General features: G+C 41.7%; 1 protein-coding gene across 1 annotated transcript; it reads right to left on the bottom strand.

Moving 5' to 3' along the window:
- Positions 1–476: 476 nt before the first annotated feature.
- LOC136161711 (KRAB domain-containing protein 5-like) lies at positions 477–21,398 on the bottom strand. The gene is made up of 5 exons (XM_065926736.1): positions 21,321–21,398; positions 20,636–20,848; positions 7,578–7,704; positions 7,002–7,094; positions 477–1,739 (listed from the first exon to the last, which is right to left on the bottom strand). Exons 2-5 carry the CDS (start codon positions 20,648–20,650, stop codon positions 1,621–1,623), a joined length of 354 nt encoding a protein of 117 aa, XP_065782808.1. The 5' UTR covers positions 20,651–20,848; positions 21,321–21,398; the 3' UTR covers positions 477–1,620.
- Between the last annotated feature and the right edge of the window lie 1,070 nt (positions 21,399–22,468).

The following is a 22,468-nucleotide window of genomic DNA, read 5'->3' as shown; positions in this document are numbered from 1 at the left end:
TACATGTATAACGTCTATCCCCGGTATGAATTTGGTGATGTTGAGTAAGGGCTGAATTCGTAATAAAGACTTTGCCACATTCTTTACATTTGTATGGTTTCTCCCCATTATGGATTCGATGATGTGCAATTAACTCTGAGTGACAAATAAAGGTTTGGCCACACTCTGCACAATGATGAGCTTTCTCTCCAGTATGAATTTGCTGATGTTGGGTAAGATGTGAGCAGCGGATAAAGGCTTTGCTACATTCTTTACATTTATAAGGTCTCTCTCCAGTATGAATTCCCTGATGGTAGGTTAGAGATGAGTATTGAATAAAGGCTTTGTTACATTCTTTACATTTATAAGGTCTCTCCCCAGAATGAATTCGCTGATGTCCAGTGAGAAGTGAGTGACTATGGAAGGCTTTGTTACATTCTTTACTCTTATAAGGCTTCTCTCCAGTATGAGTTTGCTGATGATCCATTCATTGTGAGTAACAGACAAAGGCTTTGCTACATTCTGTACATTTATGTTTCTCTCCAGTATGAATCCACCAATGTTGAATAAGACTTGAATAGTAAGTAAAGGCTTTGCTACATTCTGTACATGTATAAGGTTTCTCTCCAGTATGAATTCGCTGATGTTGAGTAAGAACTGAGTGACCTTTAAAACGCTTTGCTACATTCTGTACATTGGAAAGGTTTCCTTCCTGTATGAATTTTCCTATGTTTATTTAGATTGGATGGCTTACTAAAGACTTTCCCACATATTTTACACTTGTTTTCTTTATGTGGATTCTGAACAGTCTGCAGTTGAATAAGTTCTGAAGACTGACTAGAAACCTTACCATATTCAGTACAAGTCCTCTTTTCAGTACAAGTACTCTTATCAAGAGAAAAACCTGACATTTGACGAAAGGCATTTCTACATTTATGACTTTTAGATTCCTTGATTGAAGATTCACGTCCCTGATGTTTCTTAAGTTTGGAGTCTCCTTCAACCGTATACCCAGGTTCACTGCCTGAATACCTTCTCAGTCCATCAAAAATACTCTTGTAATTATTGGAGCTGGAGGTCTTACTTAAGGTCTGACTCATTTTATTGCACATGCAAGGTTGCTGTGTATTAACCCTATCACAATATGTATTGAACAATGATGGTTGAGTTGCATCTCTTCCATTGTAATCAACATTATATATCTTGGAATGGAGAGAAAATATTTGTTGGGGGAAGAAAAATGACCCCCTGCTCACGGATCCCTCAAAATGATTAGACAGTGTGCTTTCCCACTCACTGTTAAATTGTAGGTGTTCAGACATGCTTGAATGTATGTTTAGTCGAAGCCTAAGTTCAGAATTGTCTGAACGAGGATTTGCAGTAGAGACTAGATTACCTTCCAGATTTTCCACGTTTCCTTTTAGAGAACATGTATGTTTCAAAAAGGGATGGAAATCTTTTCTTAAACACGTACACGTCTCGGCAGATGTTGAAGACTGAAGTGGGTGTTCTTCCCAATTTGACTCACATTGCTCATTTCTTTTTGCAGTAATGTTAGCATTCTGTGTAACTGGCTCCATTTCTTTATGTCCATATACGCATCCTCTCTGTCTTTCATATACTCTCGTATATTCCCAGGCTTTAATTAAATATAACTTTGAGGTGAAATATTTGACATATTCCTAGGTTTGCTTTTGGGAATACATCTTCTAACGTTGGATTCTTCAGCATCAAATCCTGGCTGTCTTGTGGAGTCACAGCTGAAAGATACCAAATAACAAGTAATTTTACTTGCTATTCTTAGTGAATACCTTCAAAGATTTAGAGAAAATTGATGACCATTAGCTAGTTTAAAAATAAAACAGAGACGAAGGATCAAGATGCCAGAGGCATAGGCAGATGTGGACATCATCTCTCTCTCCATAAATGAATGAGAAGTGGAACAATTCTCACAGAGCCCAGCTGAACGCTAGCAGGGAGCCCTCGAAATCTAAAGAAACAAGAAAGATTCCTGTTGTGCCAGGTAGGACAAGAGAAAAAGAAGGAAAAGGAAGAGGAGAGGAAGTGGAATGGGGCCTGCAACCCTGCAGGGAGATGAAAGTGAGAAGAGGTCTCCACATTCGGGGAAGCCCCTCGTCGGGCACTCAGTTTGGACAGCAGAGCCTCATTCTCTGTGGAGAGAACATGGCAACCAGCGTGTGGTAGCAGGACAGGGTGAGACCTGCACACGGGGTCCTGACCCCTGCCCTGCCCACCCAGCCTGAGAGGCATGTCCACCACTGCAGACAAGGGCTGGGTGCTGAAATGTGGGGTTCGGAGTGCAGATCAAGGCAGAGGATTGAGGTTGGCTGTGAGGAAACATCCTGAAGGGATGGGGCTGTGGGAAGAGCTCTGCAAAGGGGATGCTTGTGGTGGAAGCCTGAACCACCTGAGAGCAGAGGGGCATTAGTGAGTGATGCCCAAAGAAGAAGCCCATTGCATCCCTTGTCCCTTCTGCTGGACCTGCTCGCCCAGAACTATGAAGAATTCCAACCATGTAGGACTTTTGAGCCCCCAGGCACGGCCTCCCCCATCTACATCTTCCACAATCAGCAGACTCCTGCGCTTTGGGGCAGCTGAGAAGAAGACACCTGTGAGTTGTCCACACGCTCAGATGGAGCTGAAAGCACAGCTCAGCCCCAGGGATGAAGAAGAAAAGCTGACACCTCTCCCTGCTGCAACAGAAGCCACGGTCTCACACCCACGACCGGCTGTGTAACCTCAGCCCCTACAGAGCACCTGAATCACCTACCAGCGCTCTCTCAGTCAAGGCAGGGGTAGCTCTAGCTGCTGTAGACTCTGTGGGCTCCCACACAAGGGGGCTGGGCCAGGACAGAGCCTGAGCTGCCTCATAGCACCAGAGGGTCCAGCTCCACGCTGAATGCAATCCCAGGACCTGACTTCACTGAATCTATGCCGCTGACCTTGTGAAAACAACATCTGCGAGACACCAGGCCCAAGTGTCGTCATGCCCATGGTTAAGGTGGGGCCAAGAGCAGTGCCAACACTACATCACATGAGAGCCTGCAGAACGCATGAGATGGGGAACCAGAGCACACCCTGAGTGAAGATCCCCAGAGAAGTAATAGTGACTTTTCTCCACGTGCGGGTGCTCCAGTCCCACCTGCCTCGCAACACAGATCAGAATCACAGCTAAGATTCAGGTCTGGGGGCTCTGTTCCACCATGTTGGGAGCAGGCACCACCAGAGAGCGGGCAGTAACAACCACAGAACAATGGGGAAACAGCCCTGAATATCCACAGCAGGCTCTGGTCACGGTTAACAGCAATCAAAGCCCAGATCAAGAGGATAAGGGCACCAACCTCTGGACCAACCTCACCCACCAAGGTGCAGACACCAGAAGGAAGACTAACTAGGTTCCTGTAGCCTTCAAAAGAGAGACCGCAAACTGAAGCTGGACAAAATGAGATGGCAAAGAAATAGGTTATAGGGGAAGAAACAAGATAAAAACCTTTAAGCAACACTGAAATTAGAGGAGTTAGGCAATCTAATGATTACTTCCTGCTTTTATTCATCTTAAGTGGAGACAGAAAACACTTTCACAAATCCTAGGTGCCTAGTAATTCGTAAATCGACCTCTTGCCTCACATGTTTCTGAGAATGGTCTATTAGATGCTTCAGTCTAAAAATCATAAATGATAGTGACAGAGAACTAATCAGAAACTGAGGGCACACAAGACAGTGTCTGAGGAAGCTGAATACAAAGAAGATAAACTTAATAAAGTACTAGTTTTAATAAATTAAATAAGAAGAGAGACTTTAAAACTATGACTGAAAGAGGGAACTCTACTCATTGCTCTGTGGAGACCTAAATGGGAAGGAAATCAATAAAACGGTAAAGACTAGCTGAATACAAAGAAGATAAACTTAATAAAGTACTAGTTTTAAGAAATAAATAAGAAGAGAGACTTTAAAACTATGACTGAAAGAGGGAACTCTACTCATTGCTCTGTGGAGACCTAAATGGGAAGGAAATCAATAAAACGTTAAAGACTAGCTGAATACAAAGAAGATAAACTTAATAAAGTACTAGTTTTAAGAAATAAATAAGAAGAGAGACTTTAAAACTATGACTGAAAGAGGGAACTCTACTCATTGCTCTGTGGAGACCTAAATAGGAAGGAAATCAATAGAACGGTAAAGACTAGAGATCTCTTTAAGAAAATTAGAGGCACCAGGAATATTTCAAGCAAAGATGGGAACAGTAAAGGACAGAAACGGGATGGACCTAAAAGCAGCAGAAGATATTAAGACAAGTTGGCGAGAATACATGGAAGAACTATACAAAAAAGATCTTAATGACCGAGATAACCACGATGGTGTGATCACTCAGCTAGGAACAGACATCCTGGCGTCCAAAGTCAAGTCGGCCTTAGAAGGCATGACGACCATCAAAGCCACTGCAGGTGATGGAACTCCAGCTGAGCTATTTCAAGGCCTAAAAGAGGATAATGCTAAAGTTCTGCACTAAATAAGCCAGCAAATTTTAAAACTCAGCAGTGGCCTCAGGACAGGAAGAGGTCAGTTTTCATTCCAATCACAAAGAAAGGCAATGCCAAAGAACACTCAAACTATTACACAATTTCCCTTATTTCAAACAATAGCAAAGGTTCAAAATTCTCCAAGCGAGGCTTTAACAGTGTGAGAACTGAGAGCTTCCAGATGTTCAAGCTGGATTTAGCAACGGAAGAGGAACCAGAGATCAAATTGCCATCATCCCTTGCATCACATAAAAAGCAAGAGTGTTCTGGAAAAACAATTACATCTGCTTTATTGGCTACACCACAGCCATTGATTGTGAGGATCACAAGAAACTGTAGAAAATTCTTAAAGAGATGGAAACACCAGACTACCTTGCCTGCCTCCTGAGAAATTCGTATGCATGTCAAGAGGCAACAGTGAGAACTGGACATGTGACAACAGACGGATTCCAAATTGGGAAAGGAGTACGTCAGGGCTGTATATTGTCACTCTGCTTATTTAAGTTATATGTACAGCATATCATGCAACATTCCGGGTTGGATGGAGCACTAATTGGAATCAAGATTTCAGGGAGAAATATCCATAATCTCAGATATACAGATGACACCACCCTTATAGCAGAAAACAAAGAGGAACTGAGGAGTCTCTTGATGAAACTGAAAGAAGAGGGTACAAAAGCTGGCTTCAAACGCAACCTTCAAAAAATGAAGATCATGGTACCGGTCATACCCTTTCATGCAAACAGTGGGAGAAACAATGGAAACAGTGACAGACTTTATTTTTTCTTGGGTTCCAAAATCACTGCAGATGGTGACTATAGTCATGAAAGTAAAAGACGCTTGCTCCTTGGAAGAAAAGCTATGACCAACCTAGGGAGCATATTAAAAAGCAGAAACATTACGTTGCTGAAAAAGGTCCATGTTGTCAAAGCTATGGTTTTTCTAGTAGTCATGTATGGATGTGAGAGTTGGACCATGAAGAAAGCTGAGGGCAGAAGAATTGATGCTGTTAAACTGTGTTGTGGGAGATTCGTGAGAGTCCCTTGGACTAAAAGAAGATCACACCACTCATCCTAAAGGAAATCAGTCCTGGATACTCATTGGAACCACATGGTGAAGTTGAAGCTCTAATACTTTGGCCACCTGATGCGAAGAACTGACCCACTAAGAAAGACCCTGATTCTGGGAAAGACTGAAGATGAGAGGAGAAGGGGACAATAGAGGATGATATAATTGGATGGCATCACTGACTCAATGGCCTAGAGTTTGAGCAGGCTCTGGGAGTTGGTGATGGACAGGGAAGCCTAGCTTGCTGCAGACCATGGATTGCAGACTCAGACTCAACTGAGTGACGGAACCGAACTGACTGATAGGTATAATTGATTCTCTTTGCTGTGTAAGAGCACACAATTGGAAAACAGCTATATTCCATTTAGAACTTTTTTTTTTTAATTTTATTTTATTAGTTGGAGGCCAATTACTTCACAATATTTCAGTGGGTTTTGTCATACATTGACACGAATCAGCCATAGAGTTACACGTATTCCCCATCCCGATCCCCCCTCCCACCTCCCTCTCCACCCGACTCCTCTGGGTCCTCCCAGTGCACCAGGCCCGAGCACTCGTCTCATGCATCTCACCTGGGCTAGTGATTTGTTTCACCATAGATAATTTACATGCTGTTCTTTTGAAACATCCCACCCTCATTTAGAACTTTTAATGAAGATTTCTTTATATAACCTAAAAATTGTCATAGTTTGAATCAACCATTAACAGTATAGTGCAACATGTGCTAAGAGTTTATGTCAATTTATTTGAAAATTCCATGAGGTAAAAGAATATAATAAAGTATTTTAGCAAGTTATAATTGGATCAAATACACTAAAGATATTTAATATGAGATCATAAAAGTAAAAGAGAATCTTTGAAGTCAACCTGAGACGTACATTCTTTCATTTTCATGAGGTTTTGCTTTCTGCAGTGAAAAATTACTTGAATTTGAAATTTATTTTGAAGGTCCTATGTGTCGCTCCCAGTGGATAGGAAATTATAACCAGAGGACAGAAACCTATTCCCAGTATTCCTAGAAGTTTGGCAGTTTGCCTACCACTCCACTCTCACATTTCTGTCTAGAGGTAGAAGGAAACTTGAAAAGGACTGTCACATAGTTACTCGGAAAAGGGCAGTTTTCCTAGGGCCCCCGAAGAGCAACTTATGAATGCAGTTTGTCACAAGCCAAGAGGAGACTTTTAGTTCACACTGTGATGGAGAAAAGTAATCACTGGAGATAAACTCATGAATGATTTAAGAGACAGAATGGGGCAAGTGATACATTTCTATGACAGTAGCAGAAACAAACTCAGGTTTTCAAAAACCATTTCCATTGAAGCAAATCATCCAAAGTCATGTGACGAAGGATGAGTTCCTCGCTGCTCCTTGGACCACTCATCTGAGTCTTCATCTCCATCCATTCATACCTACCTAGATAACTGGTTGCTGTCTCCATTCTCCTTATATTCCTGGGAGCCTTCAATTGCTCCAGAAAGGCGACCAGGTCCAGCTTAGAGACAAGCCCTGTTGATCAGAGAAAGGAAAATTTGTGTTGGTAGAGATTCATCAGTATCGAATCCAATATGTATTCAGATGAGACGACAACGCATTTTGTCCTAGAAAACTTTTCCTGAAATACTCTATTCAAAGCCGCTATACAATACTAACAAACACCTAACAATCAGATCCTGAGATTCCGGTCAAGTAGTACTAACGCAAATGTACTTAGAATTGATGTGAAATTAAGAGAGGGTACAACTATTTAAGGCCACAGAACTTACACAATTACCACTAACCTAGAAGGAAGGCGGAAGGAAGAAAAACGTCACCAGCATAACCAGTCATCATAAATCATCACTTTTCTTCCTAAACTCACAAATACCCATTTTCCCCTAGAAGCAGAGATCTGGAACTACTGTGGGAAGCAGAAAATGTCAGAAAACATTCTTGGAATGACAGAACAAAAACCCAGTGGGTGGATAAGGGATTCTGGATGGCAGTTCTCACCCAAGGAGGCCAGGTTCCCGTAATTCTCTAACATCACGTCCCTGTACAATTCCCGCTGACCGAGGTCCAGGCATTCCCACTCCTCTTGAGTGAAGTCTATGGCCACATCCCGGAATGTCAGCCGTCCCTGAAATACAAAGTACAGGTGCCATGTGGCCGTGGGAAGACCTCCTAATGAGACCCAAGGTGAAAACAGCAAGTTCAGAGACCTGGTCGTGAAGTAATGGCTTGGCTGGTATTACAAAATATATTTTTTACACAGTAATCCTTACTACCCAACTTCTAATGTGAAGAAAAGAGGATGAGTTATGATCCACAAGCCATTAGAGAAAGTATTCTCATCTAGAAGAGAAATTATAAAATCATCAGGGCAACTTTAGCATATTTATTTTTCAGTGTTCTACTCGTGTGACATAGGATAAATTGTTTACCAAAGAAACAGGAAAAAAATTTTTTAAGTGTATTCTGAGACAAGAGTTCTGAAGTGGGGCCAAAGTGCCACATTTTTATTATTTATTTATTGTTTTTTTAATTTATTATTTTATTTTATTTTTTATTTAGCAAGGTTATTTGAGTTAGCAATGTTGAAAATTCTGCTCGATGAATGACGATTTTGAACCGCAAGGAAATAGAATAGTAAGGTAAGAATTCACACTTAAGTTGGAACTTAAACTGTTTTACAGATTTTAGTAGCTCGAATAGGATAGTAAATTAAAAGATGCTTAGTCCTTGGAAGGAAAGTTATGACCAACCTAGATAACATATTAAAAAGCATAGACATTACTTTGCCAACAAAGGTCCGTCTAGTCAACACTATGGTTTTTCCAGTGGTCATGTATGGATGTGAGAGTTGGACTGTGAAGAAAGCTGAGCACTGAAGAATTATTGCTTTGGAACTGTGGTGTTGGAGAAGACTCTTGAGAGTCCCTTGGACTGCAAGGAGATCCAAGCAGTCCATCCTAAAGGAGATCAGTCCTGGGTGTTCACTGGAAGGACTGATGCTGAAGCTGAAACTGCAATACTTTGGCCACCTCATGTCAAGAGTTGACTCATTGGAAAAGACCCTGATGCTGGGAGGGACTGGGGGCAGGGGGAGAAGGGGATGACAGAGGATGAGATGGCTGGATGACATCACCGACTCGACGGACATGAGTTTAAGTAAGTTCCGGGAGCTGGTCATGGACAGGGAAGCCTGTGGTGCTGCGATCATGGGGTCACAGACAATCAGACACGACTGAGCGACTAAACTGAACTGAAGAGGATAGTGACCTTTCTTGTGGTCTGGGCTCGGGTTGGAAAAGAATTTCCAGACATGAGACAAAATGAGAGGGAAATAAAGTTTATTAGAATGGGGACGCTGTTAGAACAGCAGGCCAGCTCAAATGAGAACGGATGTTGAACAGGGGTCCTCAGTCCACTTTCATAGCCAGGGTACAAGGAGTGGGATAGGGGTCTTGTGGATCATTTGCTGAATGGATGAGGCACATATACTAGGTGGGGGGCAGAATAAGAAAAATACATTCTTCTTATGGGGTAGGAAGGGAGACAGTTTATGCTGCTCAGGAGGACCTGAAATTCATCAATAGTTACAACATGGGGAAGGGAAAGATGCTAAGGGATCTTGTTTTTCCATTCCTGCATTCCAAGACCCTCCTTGGTTTTATCTACTCTTTTGTCCCTGGGTTGCCACATACCTCCCTCTCTTTATTTTTAGGGCCATTTCTTTGGCCCTTGTTGATACCCTGTTCATGTCTAACTATCTACCCATTTCTCTTCTCACACATTTGGGATTCCAGTTTCAAGGAAAAAGGGGCAATGACCGCTCGGGCTTTCTCAGGCTGAGCAGGGGTGTCATGGGAATCTGAGTTCCCTTTGCCTACTCTGTCAGGGTGCATATATGGAGGGCGATGAGAGTCCATGGAATGATAAGGTGACTTGTTTCAGCATTGTCTAGGTGTTGGCTAGGAAATATTCTTGCATGACCACTTGGACATTTGTGGTATTTTAGAAGAAACAAACTTTACAAGAAAGTTAAAGGTACATGACCCAAAGATGAGAAGAAGTAGAAAAGCTGCTCATGGGCTAGCCAGGAGAACCAGGACTGGACATTGGTTCGTGACGTTAGTGTTTCTCTAAGTACAAGAAGAAGCAAGAATTTGGCCTCATAAAATCTTTACCTGAAAGTATCTGACTATCAGAAGGCCAGTTCTTCTGGGTTTTTCCCGGAGCTCAGAGTGCCTTATTTCTGATCTCTACTCTGAACTCCTTTTGGGGGGTGTTGAAAGTCAGGAGCTTGCAGTGGTCATGATGTCATCTTTGTAGAGACAGCTGGCAGAGTCCTGTCAGCAGGGTCACTTTGTAGCCACATATTCGACCATGCTTTGGGGGCACTTCTTAGCCATTGTGTCCAGTGGCACTGGGAAGGCTCATTCCCAGGCCTAGGGAAGGTTCCATTGATAAGCCACTCAATGTGCTGTTTCTAGAGCAGGCCTTGTGAGTAGCAAAAGTCTTTGGATCATACCTGTCTTACTAGCCTCTTGGTCCCAGAAAATATTCCCTCTTGTTGCTTCTTCCCATATCTAGAGTTACATTATTACAACAATTAATAGCATATGGAACTGCATATCAACATTTTATCACAGGCTCAGTCACAGACTTAGTAACCTAAGAAACAATCTTCTGAAACAAGCAACATAGAAAATAATATAGCTATAGCTAGCAGTTAGTAGTCAGGTCATAAGTAAGAATGGTAAGTCAAGAACTTTCATTAGGTAGAGCAGTATACCCCAGGTCATCTGACTTCATTTCTTAAATGACTATAGCCAGGTGTTAATCTCCTGGTTGTATATCATGGAGCATCTAATCTTTATCTGAAGACAGCTTATTGAGATTAGCTTTAGAAACAAACTTATAGTGTCCTTTTTAATAACTTAATTAAATCTTTTAGAAATATAACATAACAAGGAACTGTCTCAGAAGTGAGTCTTAGTAAACACTAGACTTTAATTAACAAAACTAGAAATTTAGTTTAACAATGAACAAAACTTAATATTCAGTGAAACAAGTTTTTTCTTCATGAGGGCATTAACCAGGTAGCCAGGGAAGGCTTTAACCCATTAAATAAAAATGAGGTTTGTCAGGGAGCTGGGAAAAGTCAGGCAGCCATCTTGGATTTCCCACAGCACTGACTCTTTGATTTACATCTATTGTTTACCCATTTTTAATTCCGTGATTCAGGAGCAGGCTATGGCCATGTTTTAAGGACATGAGGATGGCAAAAGTCTAACCATGAGGGGTTATTTTTTTACAAGAAGAATGAGCTTTGTCTACATGTACCATAATCTTTAAGTAATGCTTATTTACTTTACCAAAGTAACAAAAGATTTTAAAAATGAATATAAATGACTTAAAGGCAAAGAAATTCATAATGTCTTCTTGAAAGCTGCATTCTAAGAAAACTCTGTTCTATTAGGATGAGAGTAGACTAAATTTCAGTCTGGTACCAGCTTACCAGATAGCAAACAAAGCTTGTTGATCGGTTAACCTTAGAAAAATCTTTTCCATAAATCATGAAGTAGCAGTATTCTTACAAAGGCATCAGAGTGAAACCATAGAAGGCATGTTTAAATCTGATTAAACTGCAATTGACAAGGTAGCTTGGTCATTGCTATGACTTGTAACACTTTAACAGGATAACTAGACTTATAGTTGACCACATTTTATTAGGGCATATCAGATCTATATGAACTCCACATAATTTTAGAATATCTATATTAGTAACATCCACCATATAGTATAATCTGAGAAGATTTATCACCCCTTCAGCAGTACTTCCCATATAATTTAACATGTCCAATGAACCCAGGTAGTTTAACAGCTCCCTGGGATGTCTCAGGGACCCTCTGAAGAATTTCAGTTTCAGCTAGAAGTCAAGTTATTTAGGAAGTTTTGTTGACAAATATCAAAAGGGGTTATAACACTCAAGTCAGATAAAATCACATAGACCACTTGGAAACATTATATTCACTTAGCCAAAGTAACAAAGAAGATTTCAAAGGTAAACATAGAACAGATCACTTCAGAGGTAAAGAAACTTAAAATCCATCGTCAAAGGCAGCCCAACATCTCAAGAAAACTTGTATTTATGAACAAAACTCTTCCCTTGGGGCCCAACTTCCATGAAACCTTCTTATCACCTCTGTACCCATTACTTTGTTCTCCCACCCTGAAACAGCCACCTGTAAGTCAGATCTACTTCCTTTTCCCTTCATAAAATGTAATTTCATTCCTCATACCTTCTTTACTGAAAATATACATCCTACTTTCCTTAAGCAACCAAGAACTTAAGCATTCTATACATTGGTGAACATAAATACTAGTGATAATTTCTAGAAAAAAAAAATTCTAGAGAACATCTCACGATGGCATCAAGCATTATTCATGAATAGTCCAAAATCTCTAGTAAGATGAGGTTACTCCTTAGTAATGAATGTTTCAGAATCTTCTTTTATTTGGAAATGACTTAGCTATTCAATAAACTTCCATCACTTAGTTTGGCACAGCCCTAGAAATTCAGGTTACCACAATCTAGCGGATGTTTTAGACATACATTTCTAAAGAATAATTATTCTTAAAGAGTTTCTCTGAAAGCTCATATCTCTTTTACATTTTCTTTGACGTTTTTTTTTCTTTTCCTCTCCTAGAGGTACTTTCCTGGCTGACAAACTTATAACAGATAAAAAAATAAAACAACATTTAACTTATAATAAACCTAGGGGCAATGAAAATACTTTGCTTAATGAGTCTTAGACATATCTACATTAGATTAGCAAACAAACATTAATACTCCATATTTAATATTGAATATTTCCCAGTTCACGTGAATCTGAAATTCATTTAGGCTAATTTCTCTTGTAGTTAGAATTGTCTGATTTCTAAGCGCTTACTTTCCTTTAGGCCAATTAAATTAGAACTCATTTACAACTTCAGCAATATTATGAAAAAAAAAAAAAAAAGAGCGCACACTGAGACATACATAAATCCAAACAGACAAACAGACAGAGACCTCATAGTTTCCTGCCTGAGAGTTAAAACATCTCTTTGACCCTTTTTTGTTTGCTTGTTTGTTTGCCTGATGTTTTGATTTGTCCAAGGCTAAGTGAGGTCTCAGGCAAAGTGGGCAGTGTATTTCAAGGACTAGGAAATGGTTAACTTCAACCTTTTCCCTAGGCAGGCCTTTTAACAAGCTAGTTGGTTTTAAATGCATATGCAAAAAGAAAGGGTTTTGCAGTTTCCAAGGGAAAGAAAATTTCATTTTAACCAGTTTTCTCCAGAGTCTAAAGAATATCAGGGTCATCCTGTGTCAAAACGCCATTATTCGTTTCCGTACTCTTAGTTTTATAGCTAAAATATAGACCAAATAATGCTCAAATTGACTCTGATATCAGGGGTATTTCAGCTGATAAAAATTTTGGACTGTCCCTCTGGTGGGAACTGAGGTCTTTGTCCCATGAGGAGAATCTGAAGGATTAAGGGAATTTGCAGGAGTGGGGGAAGCTTGGTCCTTCCCAGCCCTGAGAAACAGGAGTAGTCAGAAGGGAATTCTTTAGAATGTTCAGGAGTGGGGGAAGCTTGCTTCCCTCTCCACCTGAGAGATAAGCTTCCTTAGAAGGGGATTCTTTAGAATGATAGGACAGCTTTTGATCCTTCAGGCTTTGGAATATAGGAGAAAGACCTGGACCAAAGGGAACCTCAGAATCTTTTCCTAGAGATCATGTGGATATGAAAGGTCGAGTAGGGGTCATCTAGGAAAACTGAGAGAGACAGACAGAGGGGACAGGAGACAGGGAGGCAACAGAACGCAAGGAAATTTGAGTCGTTTCCCGTCCTTTGGCAAAACCTGGTGTGCCAGTCAGAGGCCATTTCTGGGGGACCCCCGTTTGTGTAGGAGCCGGGCCTTTTGGAGGGTCAACATTTCCCAGTTTCTGAGAATGGAGCCAAGGGTTGAGTATGAGAGAGCGTCCTGGGATGAGAGAGAACCCACGCTTAGCCCACCTACCACAGAAGGGGCGAACCGAGTCACTGGCTGACAGGAAGGCGGCCCTTTTCCCCAGTCGTCTCTCCCTGCGACTGACGCACAAAATGGCCGCGCGGCCCAGCAGTCGCGTCCAACAGTGAGACGAGACCTGAGAGAGCCCTGCAGCGAAGCCACCAGGCGACACGGGCAGAGAAAGACAGAGATGCCCGGGAGCAACCAGGAGACTCACCGTTTGGTGACTCCCTGAAACGGGGAAGGCACGCTTGGGATGGCTCAGAGGCAACACCCAGGCTCCCGTAAACCAATCCAGACCAGAAGGGAGAGAAGTGACAGTGACGGGGAAGAAGCCTGAGGAATCCGCCTTGCAATACATCCAGGAGGCGGTGGCCCGGGACAATGGTCTCTGTTTTGCTTCAACCACTATGCGCCTGACATGGTGGACGGAAGTTGTCTTGCTGGGGGCGGATGCCCTTGTGGCCTGATCCGTTCTCTGTCCCCCCATCCTCACATGGGAGTCTTTCTGGGGCAGGCGCCCTAGTGGCTTTTATGTGTCTGACCTGCGCCCACACAATATTGGTTCGCACAGTCCTCACTTGCAAGAAAGGCAAAGGAGAGACCCTCACCCATTCAAGCGGCAGCTACTTGGGGTGCAGTGGCAGTGAGGCCTTTACAACACACCAGAGGGTAACCCTGGCCAGAGTGCCTCAGCTGCTGCCACAGCACTTGCTGTTGGCAGAGGGTCCCTATGAGGAAGGAGAAGCGAGGAGGCGGGGAAGAGACTCTAAGTCCCCAAACAAGCCACCAAAAATGTCATGGTCTGGGTGCGAGTTGGAAAAGAATTTCCAGACATGAGACAGTAAGGGTCTGTTTTTTTAGTTTCTGCATTCTAAGACCTTCCTTGGTTTTATCTGCTCTTCACTCTCGGGGTAACCAGAACCTTGGCAGAAAGAATCATTTTAACTATTTAGTATATACTCTATATCTTTCTGATGGTTTTTATCAGAGTCTTGAAAGGACAAGAGAAATAACTAAAAATCAGTAAAGTTGCTCTTGTACTTTTTGGCACATATTTTAACAAACAGCCATTAAATGGCAGAACTTAAACTTTAGTTTATGTACTTTAGACTTTAGCTAATAAAACACAGAGAGATTCACAGAGACAACACTGAAAAAAGTTGATAGAATTTTCTGTAACTGTAAAGAATACTAAAGACAAGAAAAGGTTTAGTCACTCAGTCCTGTCTCATTCTCTGTGACCCCATGGACTCTAACTGACCAGATTCCTCTGTCCAAGAAATCCCTAAGCAGGAATACTGGAATGGGTAGTCATTCCCTTCCCCAGAAGTTCTTCAAAAAACAAGAAGAAAAAATTGATCAAGTCATGTTAATATTTTCATACATACAGTTCAGTTCAGTTGCTCAGTCAGGTCCGACTCTTTGCGATCCCATGGCCCACAGCACGCCAGGTCTCCCTGTCCATCACCCACTCTAGGAGCCTACTCAAACTCATCTCCACTGAGTACAGACATACACTCAAATGGGGCTATATGCTCATTAGGAGGAAGAGAGAAAAAGTTTCATGTCACTAAACTCAGGTAATTTTGAATGGATTAAAAGTACATAATGTGAGAGGATGATATTCTTTATTTGCACTAAACTGTATTTTAATTTTAATACAGTTGAGCATAGATTAGGACTAATTAGATTCTTGTAAACATTTTGGAAAATACAAAACTGTGATGAGACTCTGTGATGTGAGCATGGAGTGTACTGGAAAAGATCAGACCTGGGCTTGGGATGAAAACCCCCACTCCCAAAACCTAGCATCTCTGCTAAACACACCTGAGTGTTCATCTTCCAAAGCAGAAAGAAAGTAAGAAGACATGGAGTTATGCCATTAATTGTGAGAGTGTAGGCACATCCCTCACTTATTCTTTACAAGACACTTGTTCAAGTCAAATGGAAACAACAAATTCATAGCATGGGAATCTCACATAAACACCTAAAGCAGTGAACATGAGTCATGGGGTAAGAAGTACATGGAGGAATGTATTATCACTGCATGGGTATTTTGGCACTATATGGAAACTATGACCTGAATCTATCATTAAGAAATGTTAGTTCAGGAACTCTGTGATGATCCAGTGACTAAGATCCTGAGCTCCCAATGCACAGAGCTCTGGTTCTTTCTCTGATCAGCAAACTAGATCTCACGTGCTGTAGCTAAGAGTTTACATGTCACAACCAAAGAACCCGAAAATTACAAGGATGACTGAAGATCCTACCTGCCACAAGAAGATCCAGTGCAGCCAAATAAATAAATATTTTAAAAATGTGTTGTAAGCAAATTTCACTTCATATATGACTTCTCTGATCCTTTAATGGCCCGGAACCTGGTGGTCCGGAGTCGACAATAAGAAAGCAAAAGACAGAAAGAGGCTGATATTCCCTGGTTTATGCAGAGAACCTATAAAGCCCTTGACACAGGAATTGTACCACTCACGAAGGCACAGGGCATCCTCTCGAGGAAGTCTTGAAAGCCCGGGTGAGAAAGTGAGCTTGGCAGGTTTCCATGCTCCAGAGAATTAGACTGAGAGAGAGAGTGAGAGAGAGAGAGAAAGAAAGACAGAGGGACCCAAGCTCTGATGGAACAAGGGCGTTTTAATGATCTTTGTGTGAGCATATACAGGCTGTTAAGGAATTTCTTTGACAATAATAAAGATCAGAAAACCAAACATATAGTAACCATTACCAAGGAAACAAGGAATTAACATTGGTCATAAGGTCAGAAGAAAACCCGTATCTCAAGAGGGATGGTCCTGACTAGGCAGATTTACTGAAGAGAAAGAGTTTACTGAAAGAAATCCATGCATGCGATTCATCTCATTATCTCAGTCCTGGGAGTAGGACTGAACTGGTGTTAGAGTATAATATGACTTTTACACAGCAATATTTTCTACCGTAATCCTAAGCCAAAAAAAGATGAGAAATGACCCACAAACCATTTCAGAAACTATTCTGATCTGGAAAAGAAATGACAAAATAATAAGAACAATATTGGCATATTTATTTTTGAGTGTTGTATTTGTATGACACAGGATGAACTGTCTGTCAAGGAAACAGGGAATATTTCTAAAAAGTATACTCTGACCCAAGAGTTCTTGAGTGGGACAAATGTGCCATTTCTTTTAGCAAGCTTAACTTTTTTCTTAGTATTGTTAACAAGCTTCTTTTCACTAGTGGTGTTCAAAATTCTGCTCCATGAATGACCATTTTGAATATTAACCAAATACAATAGTCAGGTAAGCATTCATGCTTACTTTTGAACTTCAAGTGTTTTACACATTTTACAGTTCAAATATGAGAGCATCCTCAGTAGCAACAATCATTTTAACTATTTAGGATATACTATATATCTTTCTGAGAGTTTTGACAGAGTCTTCCAATTATGTTGCTTTTCCACCTTTTTGCAAATATGTAGCAAACATACCTTAAACAGCTTAAATTTATGTCACTTTATGTACTCTAAACTTTAATAACACAGAGACGAATACATAGGGACAACTCTAAAGAAAGTTCACAGAAGTTTCTCTAACTGTAAAGAATACAAGAAAAATAACTGATCAAATCATATGAACATTTCCATGCATACATCTATTAAAATGGAACTATATATTCATTTCACTAAAATGAAACAATTGAAGGCCATGGAAAATATGTAAGAACAGTTTTCAAAGGTTAGAATCAATACAAATCTTCATGAAATGATGATGGCTTTTAAATAAGCCCTAGGTTTCTGCCTGCACACACAGATACACACATAAACACACTTCAGGTAAAAGCAACCTTCCGTAAGTAACAGATCTTTTGGAACAAACATTTTTAATCCACCTTTCTTAAAAAAAAAAAAAAAAAAAAAAAAAAACTCATGTATTTTAGAATTTATGGTAAAACAAGCATTTACAAATTGCCGGAGTCCAGCCTCGGTAGGATCCAGGGAGTACCCTCAGGATGAACGGCGTCGGGGAGAGAGAGACGTGAGACTAGCCTTGATAGGGCCAAGTCTGTGTTTTACTTTTTGACAACCGGTTTTATACCCTTTCACAGAACGTTTTCAAGGTACAAGATGCTTACTCATGATTACACAGGATTAGCATTACATCATTTTGATTTTTAGGAAAAGCAGGATTTTTTTTGCTTTCTAATTCTATAGTAATTTTTAGCACATGATCTTCTGGCCTTGAGGCTATTAACATTTTATGCAGGTCAGGTGATTGTAAACCTATTTTCCGTTTTTATGGTGACCTTAACTGAAAGGTAACAGGGTCATAGGGAAGTAGTACAGAGTACAATTATATTCTTGTTAATACAAAAATTAATCTTTCTGCAAAAGTTGTCAGTTGCATTTATCTAAGAAGTTTACCCCATACAGACTCTGCGGCTTCAGTGAGGCAGCTTCTGCCTAGTACTCCTGGCTGACAATGAACAACCATGTCATTGTTACCACACTAGGCTAAGTTCTTATTTCCCTAGATCTTTACCTATATTAACAATGGTTTTTATAACACAACCTTAGCACATTAAAGGCAAAAATACAGCAAGCAAAACATAGCAAGCAAATCACAACCCAATAACCACCTATAGAATAATTTTCTTATGTTTTCTAATAGGACTCCTATACCCCTTAAAAGGGCTCTATATCTATTGGGGCTTTTATATAATCAGGTTCTTTATGCTATTTTATGATTAGGATATTATAAGCAATCATGCATATTAGTACCAAGCGCATAAATGCATTTGGCTAACAAAACTACCAGTAAAGGAGTTTTAAATTAAAACACTCCTTTCCACCCTAAATAATCTCATAAAATACCACCACCTGGGAAACTTATTGATTAAAGTTCTAAATTGATTCTTATTTGGGAAGAGATCGGGGAAGGCCTTCCTGCCTGTGTCAGAGAAATTAGGGAGTAGTCCATTGAGGCAGGCATCAGAAAGACAGATATCATCTTTTAAGGTGAGAGCCAGGGGCAGCTTTTCGAAATCCCTGAAAACCTGATCTGCCTTGCCTGTCAGGCCTTCTCCTCATGACCTTGTCATGGGTGGGATCTCGTGAGCTGGCCTTTTCGAAAACCCCTGAAAACCTGATTCGCCTTGCCCGTCAGGTTTTCTCCCTTACAGCCTTGTTAGGGGCAGGGTTTCATGAGCTGACTTTTTCGAAACCCCTAAAAACCTGATTCGCCTTGCCTGTCAGGTTTTCTCCCCTATGGCCTTTTTAGGGGTAGGGTCTCGTGTGTTGGCTCCCGGCAACAAATTGTGCATGAATGCATGTTAAGTGACATGTATCACATCTAACACTTTGTGACCCCATGGACTGTAGCCATCCAGACTCCTCTGTTCATGGGATTTCCCAGGCAAGAATACTGGAGGGGGTTGCCATTTCCTTCTCCAGGGGACCTTCCTAACCCGGGGATCAAACCCAGTTCTCCTGCATTGGCAGGTGGATTCTTTACCACTGAAAACAATTTTTTCTCTTTAGTAAGAATGATCAAAAACACAATATGAGAAATAGTCTACATTTTATTAGCAAATATACCATGACACCTATGTAGAACACATTTCCAGACCTATGTGAAGAAACTGTAACCCTTTACTGAAGCACATCAAGTCTGAATATCACAAGTTTTACTTGGAAGATGTGGTGACATAAAGACTTCAGTGACTCCAAATTCAGAACAACTGAAACTCAAAACAAACATGGATATTTCAAGTATAAGGCTCAGCTGTACCTAGGAGAGCCAACATAATTTTGAATTTAAAAATGAAAAAAAACGTAAATAGAGGGAAATTACAGATTTCTGTAATTACAATCTGTAAATCTGTAATTCTGCCAAATTACAGATGAAGTTATAACTGTATAGACTAGTAAAACTTCAAAATAAATGAAGCAAAATAGTTACAATGTAGCCAAAGAAGCTCACCTAAAGAGAGACTTAGACATTACTTTGAACAATAAAATAGAATGTAAGCACAACAAAATATTTTTTAATATTGCAACAGGTGAGGTATTCCAAAGTAACAACAAAAATCAGAGGGGGAAAAAAAAGTCAAAGGGCATAAAGGAAAGATTTAGGTTTCAGCGTTGTGTAATAAAGAATTTAGGGGCTTGCCCGATGGTCCACTGGTGAGAACTTTCCCTGTCAATGCAGAGGACACGGGTTCCATCCCTGGTCAGGGAAGATCCCACAAGCCTCGGAGCAACTAAGCTAGTGTGCCACAACTGCTGAAGCCCACATCCTCCAGAGCCTGCCAGGGATTAATACAACGACTGAACCCGTGCCTTAGAGCCAGAGCTCCACAACAAGATAGTGGCCCCTCCTAATCACAACAGAGAAAGCCCAAGACCATCAGAAAAATCCCAGTATAGCCAAAACTAAATAAATACCAAAACAAAAGAACAACAAAAAAAGAATTTAGCAGGCTTTGGTCCCCAGGTTCTGGAAGTTTGTTAACTACGCTTGGAATTTAACTTTTTTTTTTTTTTTTCTCTCTCGGAATTTCCTTAGTGACTGAAGTAGCTTTATTACTCTCCGTGAGCCCTGATAATTTATGCTAGCAACATGACCTACGGTCGGCTCCTAGTTTAATAATGAGATGACTCAGGTTGTGAGGCTGGGCATTTCACAAAGACCAACGAAGTGACTAGAGATTTGGGGCTTTGAGCCAAGTGGGCTGATTAGCCCAAGCTCTAAGGAGGGGAGAATGCTGGAGATGTTATCAATCCCACCTATGTAGCTAAAGCCCAATAAAAACTCGGGACTTAAAAGCTTGAGTGAGCTTCTCTGCCTGGCAATACTCTGTCTTCTGTCGCACCGATATGCCAGGAGGGCAATGGGTCCCTTGGGATGATGACTATGGGTAGGTTCCAACAAACCCGTTCAGAAGTCAAGGAGCTTATCAAGTCCAGAGAAACAGCATTTCAGGAAAGAGAGACAGAACAAACACGGACTATGCCTCTTACCTGGGAACAAGTCATTTCTGACTCCTTGTTTCCTTCTCCTCTGGTCTTCCTTCTCAGGTAAGATCAATCTTGGGAAGTGACCCGAGTTTTGTAAATAGGCTGTTCAATACTTAGAAAACCACAGCGAGCTCCCTGCAACACAGCCCCACACAGAGGGAGGATCTCAACAGGTACAAATCACAATCCTCCACGGCCACTGACACAGCAGGGATTCTGGAACACAGAATCAAACGAGGTGTTTTTAGTTGTATTCTTTTCTTCAGAATTCGCGGCCCTTCCTGTGAAAACCACGCTTTCTAGGCTGACCCTCCCCTTCAAACCTTAGGCGAGACCCTGACCAAACTCCATACAGAATAGAGCCTGTTTCACCTCTTCGTGGATCAGGGACCTAAGGGTTGGGCAATGTAGGACTTTAGGCAGCGGTCTCTACAAGTTAGAAGGCAGAACTGCCAGAGACGGACTTAGACCCTAGAACGATGCTAACAGAAAGCGGACGTGGGCCCCAGGGACCCGGCAGCTAAGCTAACGGACCTCAGACCTTCTCACGGCGATGCGAGGACACACTGGGGACGGGAAAATGGGGGCGGTACCTAGAACGTCCGCAGAGACCCCCGTAACCCACGTGTGAAGGACAAAAGGCCGTGAGACTACGACATCCGGGTTTTAAACTAACAAACAAACTCACCAGAACTCTCTGTCGCTCATTTAAACGCAACTCCGGGTCTGCAGGATACTGCGCACGCGCGGGCGGAAAATCCGGTACAGAGGTGAGTGCGCTGCCGCGGCCAACGAGAGGCGACGTAAGGGAGAGGGTGGGACGAGGCCGGAAGCGCAGGTACGTAGGGGCGGGGCCAGTGGGGGCGGAGCCTTACCTCCCTTCACCCCTCCCCAGTCCGTTTTGGGTCTGTTGGTCCTTCTGTCCAGCTGTGCTTCCTTTCTCTGCTTTTTGATGCCTTTAAATCTCTTTGATTTTATCTGGAGCAGAGCTGCTTCCTGCCTGTTCTAAGTTAGTGTTTCACACAACTTAAGGCAAAAGAGAAGAATTTTGAGAGTTCCTCTATGGGAAGCCGAGATGTTTTCAGCAAGTTGAAAAACGGGGAAAATTCAAAAGCCCTTTGTGTGAATGTGTGAAGATGGGTGTCTCCTCAGTGACGAAAAGTAGAACGTAATCACTTCAGCAGCAGCAGCAACAACAATTGCCACAGGCGTATGGATGTGACAGTTGGACTGTAAAGAAAGCTGAGCACTGAAGAATTGATGCTTTTGAACTGTGGTGTTGGAGAAGACTCTTGAGAGTCCCTTGGACTGCAAGGAGATCCAAGCAGTCCATCCTAAAGGAGATCAGTCCTGCGTGTTACTGGAAGGACTGATGCTAAAGCTCAAACTCCAATACTGTGGCCACCTCATGCGAAGAATTGACTCATTGGAAAAGGCCCTGATGCTGGGAGGGATTGGGGGCAGGAGGAGAAGGGGACGACAGAGGATGAGATGGCTGGATGGCGTCACCGACTCGATGGGCATGAGTTTGAGTAAACTCCAGGAGTTTGTGATGGACAGGGAGGCCTGGCGTGCTGCGATTCATGGGGTTGCAAAGAGTCGGACATGACTGAGCGACTGAACTGGACTGAGGAACATATTTTATGATGTCAATCCTTGCATCTCATGACTAGAGAAGCACTAAATCCTTTCATGGTTATATCACATCCTCATGATTAGCAAGAAACCTTCTGTAAAATGAGTGTTTAATGGCACTGAACTCCCCCTTCACCAAAACTTTATACATTGACCTTCCCCCACTGCCACTTTGGAGCAGTCCCTCACAACTATCTGAAG

This window comes from Muntiacus reevesi, chromosome 2 (genome assembly GCF_963930625.1).
Source record: "Muntiacus reevesi chromosome 2, mMunRee1.1, whole genome shotgun sequence".
Lineage (NCBI taxonomy): Eukaryota > Metazoa > Chordata > Mammalia > Artiodactyla > Cervidae > Muntiacus > Muntiacus reevesi.
The sequence above is the reverse complement of the archived record's forward strand: the minus strand, read 5'-3'. Positions and strand labels throughout refer to the sequence as shown.

Coding starts and splice junctions, on each gene's coding strand:
- LOC136161711 (XM_065926736.1), bottom strand. Junction 7,095..7,577: donor CGGGAACCTGGCCTCCTTGG/GTGAGAACTGCC, acceptor TCTGATCAACAG/GGCTTGTCTCTAAGCTGGAC. Junction 1,740..7,001: donor GACAGCAACCAGTTATCTAG/GTAGGTATGAAT, acceptor GGTATCTTTCAG/CTGTGACTCCACAAGACAGC.